Raw genomic sequence first — 15945 nt, 5'->3', positions numbered from 1 at the left:
GATGGGGTAATAATCTTCTAGCCTGCTGTTGAAGAGAAGAATTTCAGAATCTCTGACTTATTTTGAAAACGCAAACGTTTATTGATGGTGTTAAGAAAGCTATTGAATTTTATGTATGTAGCTTCTGTGTGATCATATTACTAAACTTTATTATAAGTTGTAATAGTTTTTCAGTTGATTCTCTTGGATTTTCTAGGTATATAATCATTTCATTTACAGATAATGATAACTTTTTTCCACAATACTTATGGTCTGTATGTTATATAACATCCCCCAAAATGGAATAGTTGTTCAAAAAATGAGTAGTTCTTAAAATAACATGGAAATATGAGTCCTACATATCATGAAGTGAAAAAACAGTTACATAGTCCTATCCTAGGTATGGTATAATCCAGTCTTTATTTTAAAAAATAAAGCAAACACTACATAGAGAGCTTGATTTGAGAAGACTACTCTTTCCCTCAAAATTTCTGTACTAACTTAGGTACCTGTCTTAGTTTGCTTGGGCTGCCATAACAAAAAAGCATAGACTTGATGGCTTAAAGCCCAGTCTAAAGGCTGGGGAGTCTAAGATCAAGGTGCCAGCTGATTCAATTTCTGGTGTGAGCTCTCTTCCTGGCTTGCAGAAGCCAACTCCTTACTCTTTCCTCCCATGGCAGGGAGGGAGAGAAAGAGAGGGAGAAAGAGAGAGAGTGGAAGTGACTGAGAATGAGAATGATCTCTCTTCCCGTTCTTACGAGACCACAGTTGTATCAGATTAGGGTCCACCCTTATGTCTTCATTTAAATTTAACCTTAATTACTTCCTAAAGACTCTAGCCAGATAGAGTTACACTGAGGGTTAGGGCTTCAACATGACTGGGGTGGGGGGAGAAGGCGTGCACAATTCAGTTCAGAGCAGTGCCTAATTTTTTCCCCTGATCTCTTAAGAAATCCTATATTTAATTTTATTTCAGACAGAACCAGTTTTATTATTTCTTATGACATTCTTAAAAGACTTGTTACTTTACAGTGTATCACAGAAATTTTATCTCAGTTTAACTTCATGAATCATTTCTTCTTAGACACAAAATCGAATGAAGCTAATGGCCGACAACTATGAGGATGACCACTTCAAATCATCCCATTCCAATCAAACCAATCATAAACCCTCCCCAGACCAGGTAAGACTGTTCGTGAATGTTTTATAAAAACAAATGTGCTTTTATTTTCATGTATCTTATACTAGCATGTTATAAATGCCAGAGTATAAGTTAGAAAAATAAAAATAAATAATTAATTTCTGAAATCTCCTTCACTCATGTTTTTAAACACAGATTTAATTTCTGTGCAGGAAGATGGTGGTAGATGATTCTGAATATTTTAAGAGATACTCAAAAGATTTGAGGACCATAAGGAATCCTTGAATTAGTTGAGAAAAATATTAATCTCAGAAATACATACTAATTTGTAAATTTCCTACTTTTCTTATTAAAACAGTGCCTTATTAAAAAAAAAAAGACACTTTCCTTGTGAGCTCAGTAAGACACAATTCTGTTTAGAGATTACTGTTGTTTAATTGCAGATTTTTAAATCTCTCATCATCACCTATTGTAAAGAGTAAAAATTTTTTCTCTCCCATTTCCTTGGTTGATTCCTCAAGTATATGTTATTCTCAGGGAAAATTGTTGCCTTCAGCTTCTCATCAATGCAAAAGAGGCATTGATAAGTCTGAAGGGAACCATACTCAACTCCAGACTTTTGGAAGAAGGGAACTCTCCCAAGATCTTAAAAATGATGGATGGGGGAGAGTGGTGAACAGATTACCTCATATCCCATTGCCAAAAATCAGATTTCAACATCTCCATCACACTCAATCTTAAAATATATAGCTAAAGGGAAAAAAATAATAGTTAAGTAATTACATCCATATGACTTAAAGAGCCAAGGGAAACTCCCCCACTAAACATCTCCATTGAATGATAGCCGTGACATTGTCTTAGAAGAAGAAATATTGCAGATGAAAACAGCAATAATACCCAAATTACAATTTCTTCTAGGATTCAGAAGATACAGTCACAGTATGATGACATTTACTAAGCCAGTTGAGGCTAGTCTTATATTTTAGAGGGAAAACAATACCAATCTTAATCTAGGCAGAATGCGTTGGAACTGTCTGCCTGATGTCAGCCGTCTTTCTTTGCCAAGAAATGATTTTGCTATCTCTGCCTGTTCTTGAGAGCCAGAATTAAATTTATGTCAGTGTATATAAGATGAGTACTAGATCCTTTCTTTGAAACAGGTTTCGATCATGAATAAATAAAAGAAATTGGATGCCTGGGAGTAGTGGGAAGAAAACAGAAATGAGGAAAGTTTAAAGAAAAGGCAAAAATAAAGAAATCCTCCAACCTGATAATGCCCAGATCCAGCCCTGGGATAGACACAGTGTCTTGGAAGGGTAGGAAAGTAGAAGTGTAATGACAAACTAATTACTAATTTGGGTAGGTTAGGGAATTTAGGAAGTTAGAACCTAATATAAAAGGAGTCAGGAAATTAGAGACCATTTTCTTCTACTACATTATGCTTATGTCTTTGTTTTAAATACTAACCAACTCTTTTTCATTCCCATGCTGCTCTGGGGCATTGTTCCCTTTGTCATCTCTCTCCCCTAGGATGAGGAGGAGGGTATATGGGCATAGCCAATCAGATGCTCTTAGTTCAGCCATTTTGTTCAGAACGGTGAGAAACACCTTTCCTTAACTATAGAAATGTTTTTTGTTTGTTTGCTTTCAATTTTTTTTTTTTTTTACACAATCATTCTCACATCTTATTTCCCTGTAATTCGTGAAGTTGTTTGGTGTGCTTTCTGTTTTCTCATTTTCACATGATTCCTGTGTGTATTGCTTTGCTTCTGACATAGTGGGATTGGGTTTTGTGGGTTTTTTTTTTTCTTTTTGTGTGTTAATAGTCACTTTTATAATTTCTTTTTATACATTTTTGGGAGAACTTCCAGGGCATATAATTAAATTTCTCCTGTTGTGATTTTATTAATAAACTACCTTATCTAGTGTGATTTTACAGTGTCCTGGTAAGGTTTATAGTGAGTTACATCAAACTGGAACTAAAAAATTGATCAAATACTCTGCCAGTAGGATTGGGATATACTTTTTATGATAATTAATTATAAATATATGTCTTTAAAAAACTGTACTGTGAACTAAAACCTTTTGTTTCTGTCTGTAAAAGAATGCTCTGAATTCTCAGGGTCAGTGGTTCTTATCAAGTGCCTACCAAGGACATTTCCCTAGAGCTTTGACATTACTCTCAAACTGTCCTTAAAAATAAGAAGTAAAGAAGTAAAGGAAGACCTTTTAAAAAGTCGGTTTAAAGAATTCTTTTTCCTCTCTTTTATTGATTGCTGCTGTATTAAACAGTTGCCAGGACACTGTCTAGATTCTCCTTTCCAGGCCAGTTGGCTGGAAGATATAGTCCAGCTGTGGCAGTATCTCCCTTTGATCTGATGCCCTGGAGGTTTGACTAAGGAAATCCTTTTCTTAGAAAAAATAATAATTACAATTAATAAGTTCACACATATTGGTGGCCTTGCACTCCTTGGATTCACTGCCCTTGCTTATTGGTGATCTCACTCTTTTGGAGTCCGTTCTCTCTGAAAAGTCTGTGTCTTGGTGTTATACTTCTTAAAATGATGAGGACATGTGTAGACCTCTCACTAGCAAACACAGCCAAGAAGGATGATGAGGTAAGTTGTGGAAAGGGGCATATACTGTGAAGATGGGAACCTCTCCAAATGACTTTATCCTGAGGGTGTACAAGGCAAAATGTGTACCAGCCAAAAACCCTCGTTGGGTTAGTGTGTTGCATGCCAGGCAAAGCTAAAGCTGAGAAAATTCATGTGCTAATTCTCTTTATCTATACTGCCCCCTGCAAGGGTATTTGTTTGTCATCATGAAGGATGTGGGGGCCATCTAGTAGTTGAATATAGAATACCAGTCCACTCCCTCTAAATCAATCTGCCTTGTCTATTTTGGCAGAACATAGGAGCTTCTTGGCATGCCTTAGCAGGAAGCACGTCCCTGATGTATATGAATAGGATTGTATTGGTTGAATACCCTTTTTCCAGCCAATCAGAAGAGACAAGTTAGTATTATAGGAAAGAAGGACCATTGATAACTTCACCAGGAGACTGAAAGACAAACAAACCTACACATAGACTTGTTCCTAAAGTCTCCATTTTATTTTCTCTTCTTCCCTAATAGAATAGCTCCTAGTAAGAGTTCAGATGCTATTGATTTTGTTGTTTTTTTTATAATTATTGCACTGTTGAGCTTATTGCACTAAAATATTAATTGCCAGTGGTTTAACAGTACAGTTGCAATTATCTGGCCATAACTGGAGTTTCTATGATATGCTATTACAAATTTTTAAAAATGTCTTAAAACATTTTATGTTTATATATATATCTATATATCTATAAATGTCATAATATCATAAGGGTTTTACCTAAAGAAATTCATGAGTGATCCCTAGAACATTACAGAAGTCTTGACTTGATCTCAGTTTTCTTCACTTGTTTTCTTGCTAATTCTAGAGAACAGATTTTCTTAACAAAGGTTCAGACTTTTGAAATTGATGATTTCCCTTTCCAAACTTAAGAATGTGAATAATGCTCTACACCTAAAACATTTTATAAAACACGGTATATATGTCAGCAAAGCATGAGTCTTACTAGGTATAATCAGTAATCAGACAGGGAGAGAATCAGAAGTAGAGACCTGAAAGGGGTCTAGGCAATTTCACAAGAAGTGGTAGAACATAACAGTTAAGAGTGGAGGCTTTGGAGTAGAATGCCTCTGGTCAGATCCTACCACCACCATGTATTAGCTTGTGACTTTGGACAAGGTATTTAATCTCCCCGCACTTCAGTTTCTTCATCTTTCAAATGGAGGTTGTTGTGAGAAGCAGATGAGTTGTTAGAGGCATAAACTCTGGAGCTAGACTGCACAGCTTTGCACCTAGACTCCTCCACTTTCTTTGTGGCCTGGGGAAATTAACTTATTCTTTGAACGCCACTTTTTCTATAAAAAGGGATTATTTTATTTATTTGTTTTTATTTATTTATTTATTTATTTTGAGAGGAAGGGAGAGAGAAGAGGGGAGAGTGAGGGGTAGAGGGAGATGGAGAGAGTTAATTAACAGGCTTCATACTCGGTGCAGTGCCCGACATGGAACGGGATCTCACAACCAGGAGATCCTGACCTGAGCTGAAATCAAGAGTCAGACACTTAAGCAACGGGCCACCCAGGTACCCCGGTAAAAATGGTTTTATTACTGGCCTACTTTGTAGGGTTGTTGGACAGATTATTAAGTTAACGTATGTAAAATGAATTGAACAGCGCTTTCCACCATGTACTCTGTTTATGTTATTATATTTGTTGTTGCTGTTGTCATCATTAACTTGAATCCATCTCTAGGAAGTAGTCAGTGTTCAGTAAGTGTTAGTTAACCATTTTTATTAATGTCTAGTCAGTGCTCTCATTCTGTAGGTAAGGGTGCAAATAAATAAATAAATAAAGGATTTAGATGTGATGTTAAGGACCCCGGGCATTTCTGTGCTCTGGAAAGAGGAGCTCATAGCTGACAGTGAAAGAGATAATTTAAGACATATTAGTGATTATATCTCCCTTTTCATCACCAAAAATGTAATCTCTTATGTCCTGAGGAATTTTTCCCCTTGAGAAAACACCTTGAATTTTTCTATAAAAGAAATTCATTCATTGGAACTTTCTTTGAATTTGCTGTCATTACCCTCTGGAGACACACAGAATAAAGCAAGTGTTACCTTCATTTAGAAAGCATGAGAGTCCCTTCTCTCTCCCCTCAACCTATAGAGAATCCATGTGAAATGTGTCCCCGCTACTGACTATCCACTTAATTTGTGTTTTCTTTCTTGTTCCCTGAGAGTAGAATGTAGGCCCTGTGGGGACAGGGACTTTAATATGTTTGCTTTTATATTTCTATTATCTAAGATAATGACTAGTATGCAATAGGCCCTCAGCAAGTATATATTGAATTAATTAACTTCTGAATTCATGAAGTCCAGAGAAGAAACAGTAAAGTTTACATTGAAACCAAGAGCATAGAATTAGCTGTTACCTTTAATATCAGCATTACTAGTACAAAAAAGGAAAATTTTGAAAGGGGAGATAGGAAAAATATCTATAAACAAAGACTTATAGAGAGAAATATTAAGAATTTAAAGGAAAGTCATAATGAAGTCATAGAATCTGGTCCTATAATTTCATACTAAATAAAAAACAGTTGAGTATAATTTAGAAATCTTTTCTCCTTGAAAACTGAACATCCTTCAGTTTTCAGTTTAATTTAGTGTAATTTAGTTTAATTTAATTTAATTTAGTATAAATTAGTTTTAATTTATAAGTTAATAAATTAATTTAAATTAGTATAAATTTAGTATAATTTAATTTCGGTATAATTTAGAAATCTTCTTGATTTCTAAATTGAAAACTGAACTTGAAACTGAACATCCTTCAGTAGAAAACAGTTTTCTACTTGAAAACTGAATATCCTTCAGGTGGAAACTTTTCTCCAAATAACCTGTAGTTCATAGCCATCAAGAATAGCCCACAGCATACTAGGCCATACCATGGCCATGTGCTCTTTGTGGACCTCATTCTGGGGAAGCGCTTTGTGTAAACTGGCACCAGACTCCTTTACTTGTCAAAAAGCTTAGCAGTTGGCCTTGTTATAAAACCATCCCACTAAAATCTAGAAATGAGTTGAATGACTATTAGATCAGCTCTATAGCCTCTCAAAACATGATTTGAACCAGTAAGTTATGAAACTTTTCTTTTTTAATTAGAGATGATATCAGTGTTAAGACAAGCTTTTAAGACAACTGTTTTAAAACAAGTGTGTCTTTCTTAGGCATTTCCTTTTCCTCATTATCTGTCCTAATTGAGTTGTCCACAGAATCTCCTTCTTATCAGTTTGAACCATCCTGAAAGTATTCTCTTGGTTAGTACTACAGTGGAGATCTCTTAAATCTCTAGAGAATGTATCTCTAGAAGAGAGGTATTAGATTAAGATGTTACAGAATTTTGGGGGTAGTGCATTAGAATATTTTGTCAGTGTGGTCCAAATTGTTTATTGGATCAACTGTTTAAACAGTTTGGACAATACCAGGATCAGTTTTTGACACAACAGCCAAGAAAGAATTTGACCTTGTATTTTCAGAAATGGATCAGAGAGTTTAGCAAGATGCTTCTTTCCTAAAAAACTTGGTAAGACCAATAGAATTAAGGAAGTAGGAAAATCCTAGTTTCAGGAAAAGGTAACATTTGTTAAACACTATGGGCCAGACACTTTCATATCTCTTATCCCCTAATTAATTTTCACAGCCACTCTGAGAACATGTTTATCAGTGAGGAAATAGTTCATAGAAGTTAAGTAATTTTCCAAGATTATACGGGTAACAAGCGGCAGACATTTTAACCCAAGACTGACATCATATTCCCATGCCCTTTCCACTATACCATAATTTAAAGAGAAGGAATATTCTACTTTACAGTTCTTCAGACATAATAAGACACTTAGTAGAAGTATGTTGAATTGAATTGTATTCCTGTGTACGAAAATAACAAAACTGCCTTTGCCAGTAAGGGATTTTCCTTATAATAAAGGAACCTAAGTGGACTTCTGACTTCACTTCACTGATTTTTTTTTTTAAATAAATATAACTATCCAAGAATCTGGTGACAAATTTAGAACTGTAGAGATTAAGAAGGGACAAGAAGTGGACCTTGGAGGTTGGATAAAGTTTGGGTGGACGGACGAGGAAAGAAGAAGAATTTTAATGGGAACCACCTTGAAGGAAGGCCCTAAGAAGGAGAAGGGGCCAGTGCAGAAACCAGCCATGCTAGGACAAAGGATGTCATTGTCCTTTTATTTTTTCATTGTTTCATCCTACCCATATTTCTGTTTTAATATAGGGTACCCATGATTCAAATAGAAAAACTACAGATATGTTTCACAAGAACAGTTTTATATTGAACTTTACAAAATATTAAAATAGCAGTCAGGGGGCACCTAGGTGGCTCAGTCATTAAGCCTCTGCCTTCGGCCCAGGTCATGATCCCAGGGTCCTGGGATCAAGCTCTGCACTATGCTCCCTGCTTCACAGGAAGCCTGCTCCTCCCTCTCCCATTCCCCTGCTTGTGTTCCCTCTCTCACTCTGTCTCTCTCTGTCAAAAAAAAAAAATAAAATAAAATCTTTTAATTAATTAATTAATTAATCTGATTAAATACCAGTCAGCTTCCCCTGAACGTTGTCTGAACCTGTGTTCTGAGTTCCTCTTAATCTACTTCTGATGCTCTAGGGTCCTAGTCAGAATGTGGGCTTTGGACCAGATTGGTTCCAAACATCTGTGTACCTACTTTATTCATTTGTAAAATGGGAATAGTAATATACCAACCTCATAGGGTTGTTGGATGACTAAATGATATAATATAAAACCTTTAAAACATTGTATATTGTGGTTGCTTAATGTTAATTATTAATGTCTGCAACATGAAGACACATTGACAATTTATAGCATGATGCTCACCTCCCTTCCCTTTCTGTCTCCCTCCCTCTCTTCATGCATTCTCTTTCTTCCTCTTGGTTCTCTTGTTCCTTTAAATAGGAGGATTGGGTGGGAATTCATTAATAGTTACCGTTGGATTCAAGGTGTTCTTCTATCACCTAAACTCCAGTTTAGTAGTATTTCCAGTATACTTCCCTAAGAAATGCACAAATTAAGTTACGGTATTCTATGAATTTTTACAAATGTATATGCGTATACTTGTGTAACCTAAACCCCTAGTGAGATACAAAAAGGGGTTAGCAAATTAAGCATCACACAGTAAGGGTGCCTGGGTGGTTCAGTTGGTTGAGTGTCTGACTCTTGATCTCGGTTCAGGTCTTGATCTCACAGTTGTGAGTTCAAGCCCTGCATTGGGCTCCACACTGGGCATGGAGCCTACTTAAAAAAAAAAAAAAAGTCATGTAGTAAATATTTCGGTCTCTGTAGCAACTACTGACGTCTGCCCCTGTAGTGGAAAAGCATCAGTGGAAAATAAGTAATTAAATAAGAATGGCCCTGTCCCAATAAAACTTTATTTATAGTCACTAAGATTTGAATGTCATAGAATTTTCATGTATCATGAAATAATTTTTCCCAACCATTAAAAAATGCAAAAATTGTTTTTTGCCAATAGGCTTACAAAAATGACAGCTGCCTAGATGTAGACCATTTGACCATTGTAGTTTACAGATGTTCTGATACAGAACATTACCATCTCCCAAGAAAAATTTTTCTTGCCTTTTTCCAGTCTGTACCTACTCTCACATCTAGAGGCAAACAGTTAATGTTTGTGCGTTTGTTTGACTTAACTTACTTTTCCTGTTCTAGAACCACATATAAATGGAATCATACAGTCTGTACTGTTGTGTAAGACCTCTTTTACTCAGCATAATACATTTAAAATTCATTCATTTTCTTGAATTAAAGACCTAAATGTGAGACCTGAAACCATAAAAATCCTAGAGGAGAGCACACGCAATAATTTCTCTGACATCGGATATACCAACATCTTTCTAGATATGTCTCCTGAGGCAAAGGAAACAAAAGCAAAAATAAACTATTGGGACTATATCAAAATTAAAAACTTCTGCACAGCAAAGGAAACAACCAAAAAAACTAAAACACAACCTACTGAATGTGAGAACATATTTGCAAATGATATATCTGATAAAGTGTTAGTATCCAAAATATGTAAAGAACTTATATATAACTCAACACCAAAAAAAAAAAATAATAATAATAATACCATTAAAAATGGGCAGAAGACATGAATAGACATTTCTCCAAAGAAGACATCCAGATGGCCCACAGACACATGAAACAACATCACTCATTATCAGGAAAATGCAAATCAAAGCTACAATGAGATACCATCTCACACCTGTCAGAATGGCCAAAATCAAAAGCTCAAGAAATAACAAGTACTGATGAGGATGTGGGGGAAAAAAGGAAACCTAACCTAGTGCACTGTTGAGCATCCAATTCTTGATCTCAATTCAGGTCTTAATCTCAGTGTTGTGAGTCACCATAGGCTCTTTTCATACTGAGCATGGAAAAAAATAGAACTATGATCCAATAATCACACTACTGGGTATTTAGCCAGAAACACTAATTTGAAGGGATGTATGCACCCTTGTGTTTACTGCAGCATAATTTACAATGGCCAAATTATGGAAGCAGCCCAAATGTCCTTCAATAGGTGAATGGATAAAAATTGTGTGTGTGTGTGTGTGTGTGTGTGTGTGTGTGTGTGTGTGTGTGTGTGTGTGTAAAATGGAATATTACTCAGCCATAAAAAAGAATGAAGTCTTGGGGCGCCTGGTGGCTCAGTGGGTTAAAGCCACTGCCTTCAGCCCAGGTCATGATCCCAGGGTCCTGGGATCAAGCCCCGCGTCCGCCTCTCTGCTCGGCAGAGAGCCTGCTTCTCCTTCTCTCTCTCTGCCTGCCTCTCTCTGCCTACTGTGATCTCTGTCTGTCGTCTGTCAAATAAATAAATAAAACCTTTAAAAAAAAAAAAGAATGATCTATTAAAAAAAAAAAGAATGAAGTCTTAATTTAAAAAAAAAGGGGGGGGGGAATGAAATCCGGCCATTGTTAACAACATGGATGGAACTAGAGAGTATAATGCTAAGCTAAATAAGCTAGTGAAAGAAAGACAGATACCATATGATATCACTCATATGTGTAATTTAAGAAACAAAACAAATGAGTAAAGGAGGAGAGAGAGATAAAAACCAAAACCAGACTCTTAACTATAGAGAGAACATGCTGATGGTCACCAGAGTGGAGATGGGTGGTGGATGGGTGAAATAGGTGAAGGAGATTAAGGGCACCCTTATCTTGATGTTCACTGAGTCGTATACAGAACTATTGAATCACTATATTGTATACCTGAAACTATTACAACACTGTTAACTACACTGGAATTAAAATAAATTCATTTGTTTTCTTAATTGTAGAAGTTTATTCATTTTTATTGCTGAGTAGTATTCCATTGTGTGATGACTGATCACAGTTCATTTGGACATCTTGAATAATCTGGCTCATTTCTAATTGGAGACAATTATGGATAAAGCTACTTTGAACATTCTTATACATGTCTTTTGGTGGACATATGCTTTTATTTCTTTGGGTAACTGCCTACAAATGGACTTGCCTTAGTATGATAGTTATATATTGAGTTTTATAAGAAACTGCTACTTTTTCAAAGTGATATTATAATTTTATGCTCCCACCAGCAACAAATGAGAGTTGTGGTTACTCCATATCCTTCTAAACATTTGATACTTTCCATCTTTTTAATTTTGACCATTTTTAGGGCTATGGAGAGGTATTTCATGGTGGTTTTCATTTTAATGCTGCCACTGGTTAGTGATGAACACTTTGTCATGTGTTGACTGGCTATTTGTATGACTTTCTGAAGTATCTGAAGAAAGTACTTCTGTCCTTTCTGAAGTATCTGCTCAAATGTGTGTTTTTAATTGGGTTTTATCTTATTAAGTTGTAGGCATTCTTTATATGGCCTAGACATCAGTCGTTTTTGAGATAAATATTGTGCAAATATTTTCTCCTAATCTGTGGCTTGTGTATTCAGTTATTTTAATGATGTTTTTTCATTATCAAAAGTCTTTAATTTATTCAAGTCTTATTTATCAGGTTTTTTTTAAAGATTTTATTTATTTATTTCTGGCTTCTAAGAAACTTTTGCATAACACATAGAGCTTAAATATTACCCTGGTTTTTTTTTTTCCTTTTTCCTTTATTGTTTTACTTCCACATTTAGTTCTATAATCCATCTCTAATGTTGGTATATATTAAGTTAGGGGTCAAAGTTATTTTTTCCTGTACACCTTTGTAAAAAAAAAAAAATCGAAGATGTAAATATGTATCTATGTGCCTCCTATTTTTTTCATTATTTAATTTGTTGATCTGTATTACCACACTGTCTTAACTACTGTAGTTTTGCAATGTGTTAAAGTCAGATAGTGTAAGTCTTTCAAATGGTTAAACTTTTTAAAGATGTTTTAGTGATTTCAGGTTGTTTGTATTTTCATATAAATTTCAGTTTGTCAGTTGCTTTTTTAAAAGATTTTATTTATTTGTTAGAAAGAGAGCATAGCAGGAGGAATGGCAGGCAGAGGGAGAAACAGACTCCCTGCTGAGCAAGGAGCCAGATGCGAGACTCCGTCCCAGGACCCTGGGATCATGACCTGACCTGAAGGCAGACGCTTAACTGACTGAGCCTCCCAAGGGTGCCAGTTTGTAATTTTCTATGACAAATCCTGCAGGAGGGGTATTGAGATTGCATTGATTCTGTAAACCAATTTGGGGACAATTAGCGTCTTACCACTATTAAGTCTTTAAAATCATGAACATACTTTTTCTCCATTTAATTAGATCTTCTTTGGGATGCCTGAGTGGCTCAATTGGTTAAACATCTGCTTTCAGCTCAGGTCATGATCCCAGGGTTCTGGGATCATGTCCCACATCGGGCTCCCTGCTCAGCAGGGTCTGCTTCTTCCCCTCCTGTTGCTGCTCCCCGGTTTGTGCTCTCTCTCTCTCTGTCAAATAAATAAATAAAATCTTTTTTAAAAAATTAGATCTTTAACTCTTTTTTATCTTTTTTATTTTTTTTAAAGATTTTATTTATTTATTTGACAGATAGAGATCACAAGTAGGCAGAGAGGCAGGCAGAGAGAGAGAGGAGGAGGCAGGTTCCCTGCTGAGCAGAGAGCCCGATATGGGGCTCGATCCCAGGACACTGGGACCATGACATGAGCCGAAGGCAGAGGCTTTAACCCACTGAGCCACCCAGGCGCCCCTTTAACTTTTTTTTAAACATTTTATTTATTTATTTGACAGAGAGGGACCTATCACAAGCAGGCAGAGAGGCAGGCGGGGGGGGGGGGGGGGGGGAGGGAAGCAGGCTCCCCGCTGAGCAGAGAGCCCAATGTGGGGCTCAATCCCAGGACCCTGAGATCATGACCTGAGCCAAAGGCAGAGGCTTAACCCACTGAGCCACCCAGGCGCCCCAGATCTTTTAACTTTTATCTACAGTGTTTTATTTCAGTTGTTTGCTGCTAATATATAAAAATACAAGTACCTGGAAGTACCTTACAACATTGCCAACTTTTTTCCTAGTAGTTTTATTATTATTTAAAAATCTCTTCTCTTTTTCCTGTAGATTTGCAAAAGTGTCTAGTTTCAGATTTGGGAGTTTTTTCCTAGGTTGTATGGTTATTGATTTCTAGGTTGATTCCATTGTGATCAGAAAATATACTTTATATTATTTTAATATTTTACATTTTCTGAGGCTTATGTTTTGACCTAGAATATCATCCATTTTGGTGCACATACTTTATGCTCCTGAAAGGAATAGTATTGTTTAGCTGTTACATACAGTATTCTATAAATATCAGGTAGGTCCAGGTGGTTGATAAAGTTGTTCAGATATTCCATGACTTTACTAAAAAACTTACAGGGTGGGGGAGTCCAGTCTATTAGTTGCTGAAAAAGAAATATTAAGATCTTTGAGTATAATTGGAATTTTTCTGTTCATCCTTAGAATTCTTCAATTTTTGCTTCATGTATTTGGAAGCTGTTATTATTTGCATAACCATTTATGAGTGTTTCATCCTCTTGCTAAACTTCTTGTCATTAGGAAATATCTTTATATCTAGGAATGCTGTCTTGAAATTATTTTACTAGTCTTAAATCAATAAGGAGCAATATAAAGTGACACTAGAGGTCATTTATGTGTTGTCTGGCAAATAATAGGCATTCAATGAATATTTCTTGCATATTGACTTTCTCCAGCTTTAGTTTTTCTTAAGATTACTATTAACTATTTATGGTCTTTCATGGTTTCATACATATTTAAAGATTATTTATTTCTGTGGAAAATGTCTTTAGAAATTCAGTAAGGATTACATTGAATCCTAGATTAGATTACTTCATGTAATATGGACATTTTAACAATGTTAATTCTTCCATTCCATGAGCGTGGAATATCTTTCCATTAATTTGTATCTTCTGTGGTTTCTTTTATTAATGTCTTACAGTTTCAGTATACAGGTCTTATACCACCTTGGTTAAATTTGTTCCTAGGTATTTTATTTGTTTTGATGTAATTTTAAACAGGATGGGCTCCTTAATTTCTCTTTCTGATAGTTTATTATTAGTATATAAAAACACAAAAGGTTTTTGTGTATTGATTTTATATCCTACAACTTTCTATTCATTTATTAGCTGTAACAATTTTTGGTACAGTCTTTAAGGTTCTCTGTATCTAATGTTATGTCATCTGCATATAGTGAAAGGTTTACATCTTCCTTTCTGATTTGGATGGCTTTTATATCTTTTTCTTGCTCAATTGCTCTGGCTAGGACTTCCAGTACCTTGCTGGAGAAGTGTGGTAAGAAGGGAGATGAGGGAAATTGGAAGGGGAGATGAACCATGAGATACTATGGACTCTGAAAAACAATCTGAGGGTTTCGAAGGGGTGAGGGGGGGTGGGAAGTTGGGTGAGCCTGGTGGTGGGTATTATAGAGGGCACGTATTGCTTGGAGCACTGGGTGTGGTGCATAAACAATAAATTCTGGTACACTGAAAAGAAATTTAAAATTTTTTTTAAAAATCACAAAAATTTTTTTAAAAATAGACATTCTTATTGTGTCCTGATCTTAGAGTAAGCACTCCCATTTTTTGGTCATTGAATATGTTAACTGTGGGGTTGTCGTATATGACCTTTATTATGTTAAGGTATGTTCCATCTATACCTACTTAGTTGAGGGTTTTTATCATAAATGGATGTTTAATTTTGTCAAATGCTTTTTCTGCCTCTCGAGATAATCATATGATTTTTATCCTTCATTTTGTTAGTGTGATGTATTGTGTCGACTAATTTTGCAAATGTTGAAGCATCCTTGCATCATTGGAATAAATTGCAGTCAGGGGTGTGATCAGGATCCTTTTATTGTATTGTTGAATTCAGTTTGTGAATGTTTTCTTGAGTATTTTTATGTCCATATTCATCAGGGATATTGGCCTGTAATTATTTTTTCCTCTGACATTTTTTTCTGTTTTTTTTTAATCATAAAAAGAGTTTGGAAGATTTCCCACTCTTCTGGGTTTTTTTTTTTTAACAGTTAGAGAAGAATTCCTGTTAATTCTTTAAATGTTTGGTAGAATTCATCAGTGAAACTATCTGGTCCAAACCTTTTCTGTTTGGAGAGGGTTTTGATTATTGATTCAGTCTCCTTACTCAATAATGGTGTGTTTTGGTTTTCTGTTTCTTCATGATTTTCAAGCTTAGTATTTTGTATGTTTATAGAAATTTATCATTATCTTCTGGGTTGTCTATTTTTTTGGCACGTAATTGTGCCCAGTAGTCTCATGATCCTTGGTATTTCTGTGGTATCAGTTATAACATCTCTTTTATTTCTGATTTTATTTATTTGAATCCTCTCTCCTTTTTTTCTTGGAGAGTCTAGCTATTATTTGTCAATTTCGTTTATCTTTTCAAAAAAACAGCTCTTAGTTTATTGATTTTTTTTCTATTGTCTTTTTAGTTTCTGTTTCATTTATTTTCTGCTCTGATCTTTGGTATCCTCCCTCTACTGACTTTGGACTTTATTTGTCCTTTTTCTAGTTCCTTGAGGTGTAAAGTTAGATTGTTTACTTGAGACTTTTCTTGTTTTTTGAGGTAGACATTTATTGCTATGAACCTCCCTTAGATGGGTTTTTACATTTTAAACAGAAATAAAGTAAACGCTGAAGTAGTCACCTGTGATTTTCTTTATGGA

The 15945-nt window shown here is 35.4% G+C and overlaps 1 protein-coding gene across 9 annotated transcripts in view; it reads left to right on the top strand.

Moving 5' to 3' along the window:
* ERC1 (ELKS/RAB6-interacting/CAST family member 1) overlaps positions 1-15945 on the top strand; it is a 559355-nt gene that overhangs the window by 476302 nt on the left and 67108 nt on the right. For 5 of the 9 annotated variants that reach the window (XM_047740150.1, XM_047740154.1, XM_047740153.1 and 2 more), the window contains 2 exons: positions 1064-1162; positions 2651-2717. In XM_047740150.1, coding sequence (XP_047596106.1) covers positions 1064-1162; positions 2651-2677 — 126 coding nt within the window. In that variant the 3' untranslated portion in view covers positions 2678-2717. The remainder of the gene's footprint in view (positions 1-1063; positions 1163-2650; positions 2718-15945) is intronic. The other 4 variants (XM_047740148.1, XM_047740147.1, XM_047740146.1 and 1 more) reach the window with 1 other exon arrangement.

Source organism: Lutra lutra, chromosome 8, assembly GCF_902655055.1.
Source record: "Lutra lutra chromosome 8, mLutLut1.2, whole genome shotgun sequence".
NCBI classification, from domain to species: domain Eukaryota; kingdom Metazoa; phylum Chordata; class Mammalia; order Carnivora; family Mustelidae; genus Lutra; species Lutra lutra.
This window is presented reverse-complemented; position numbering and strand designations above follow the sequence as displayed.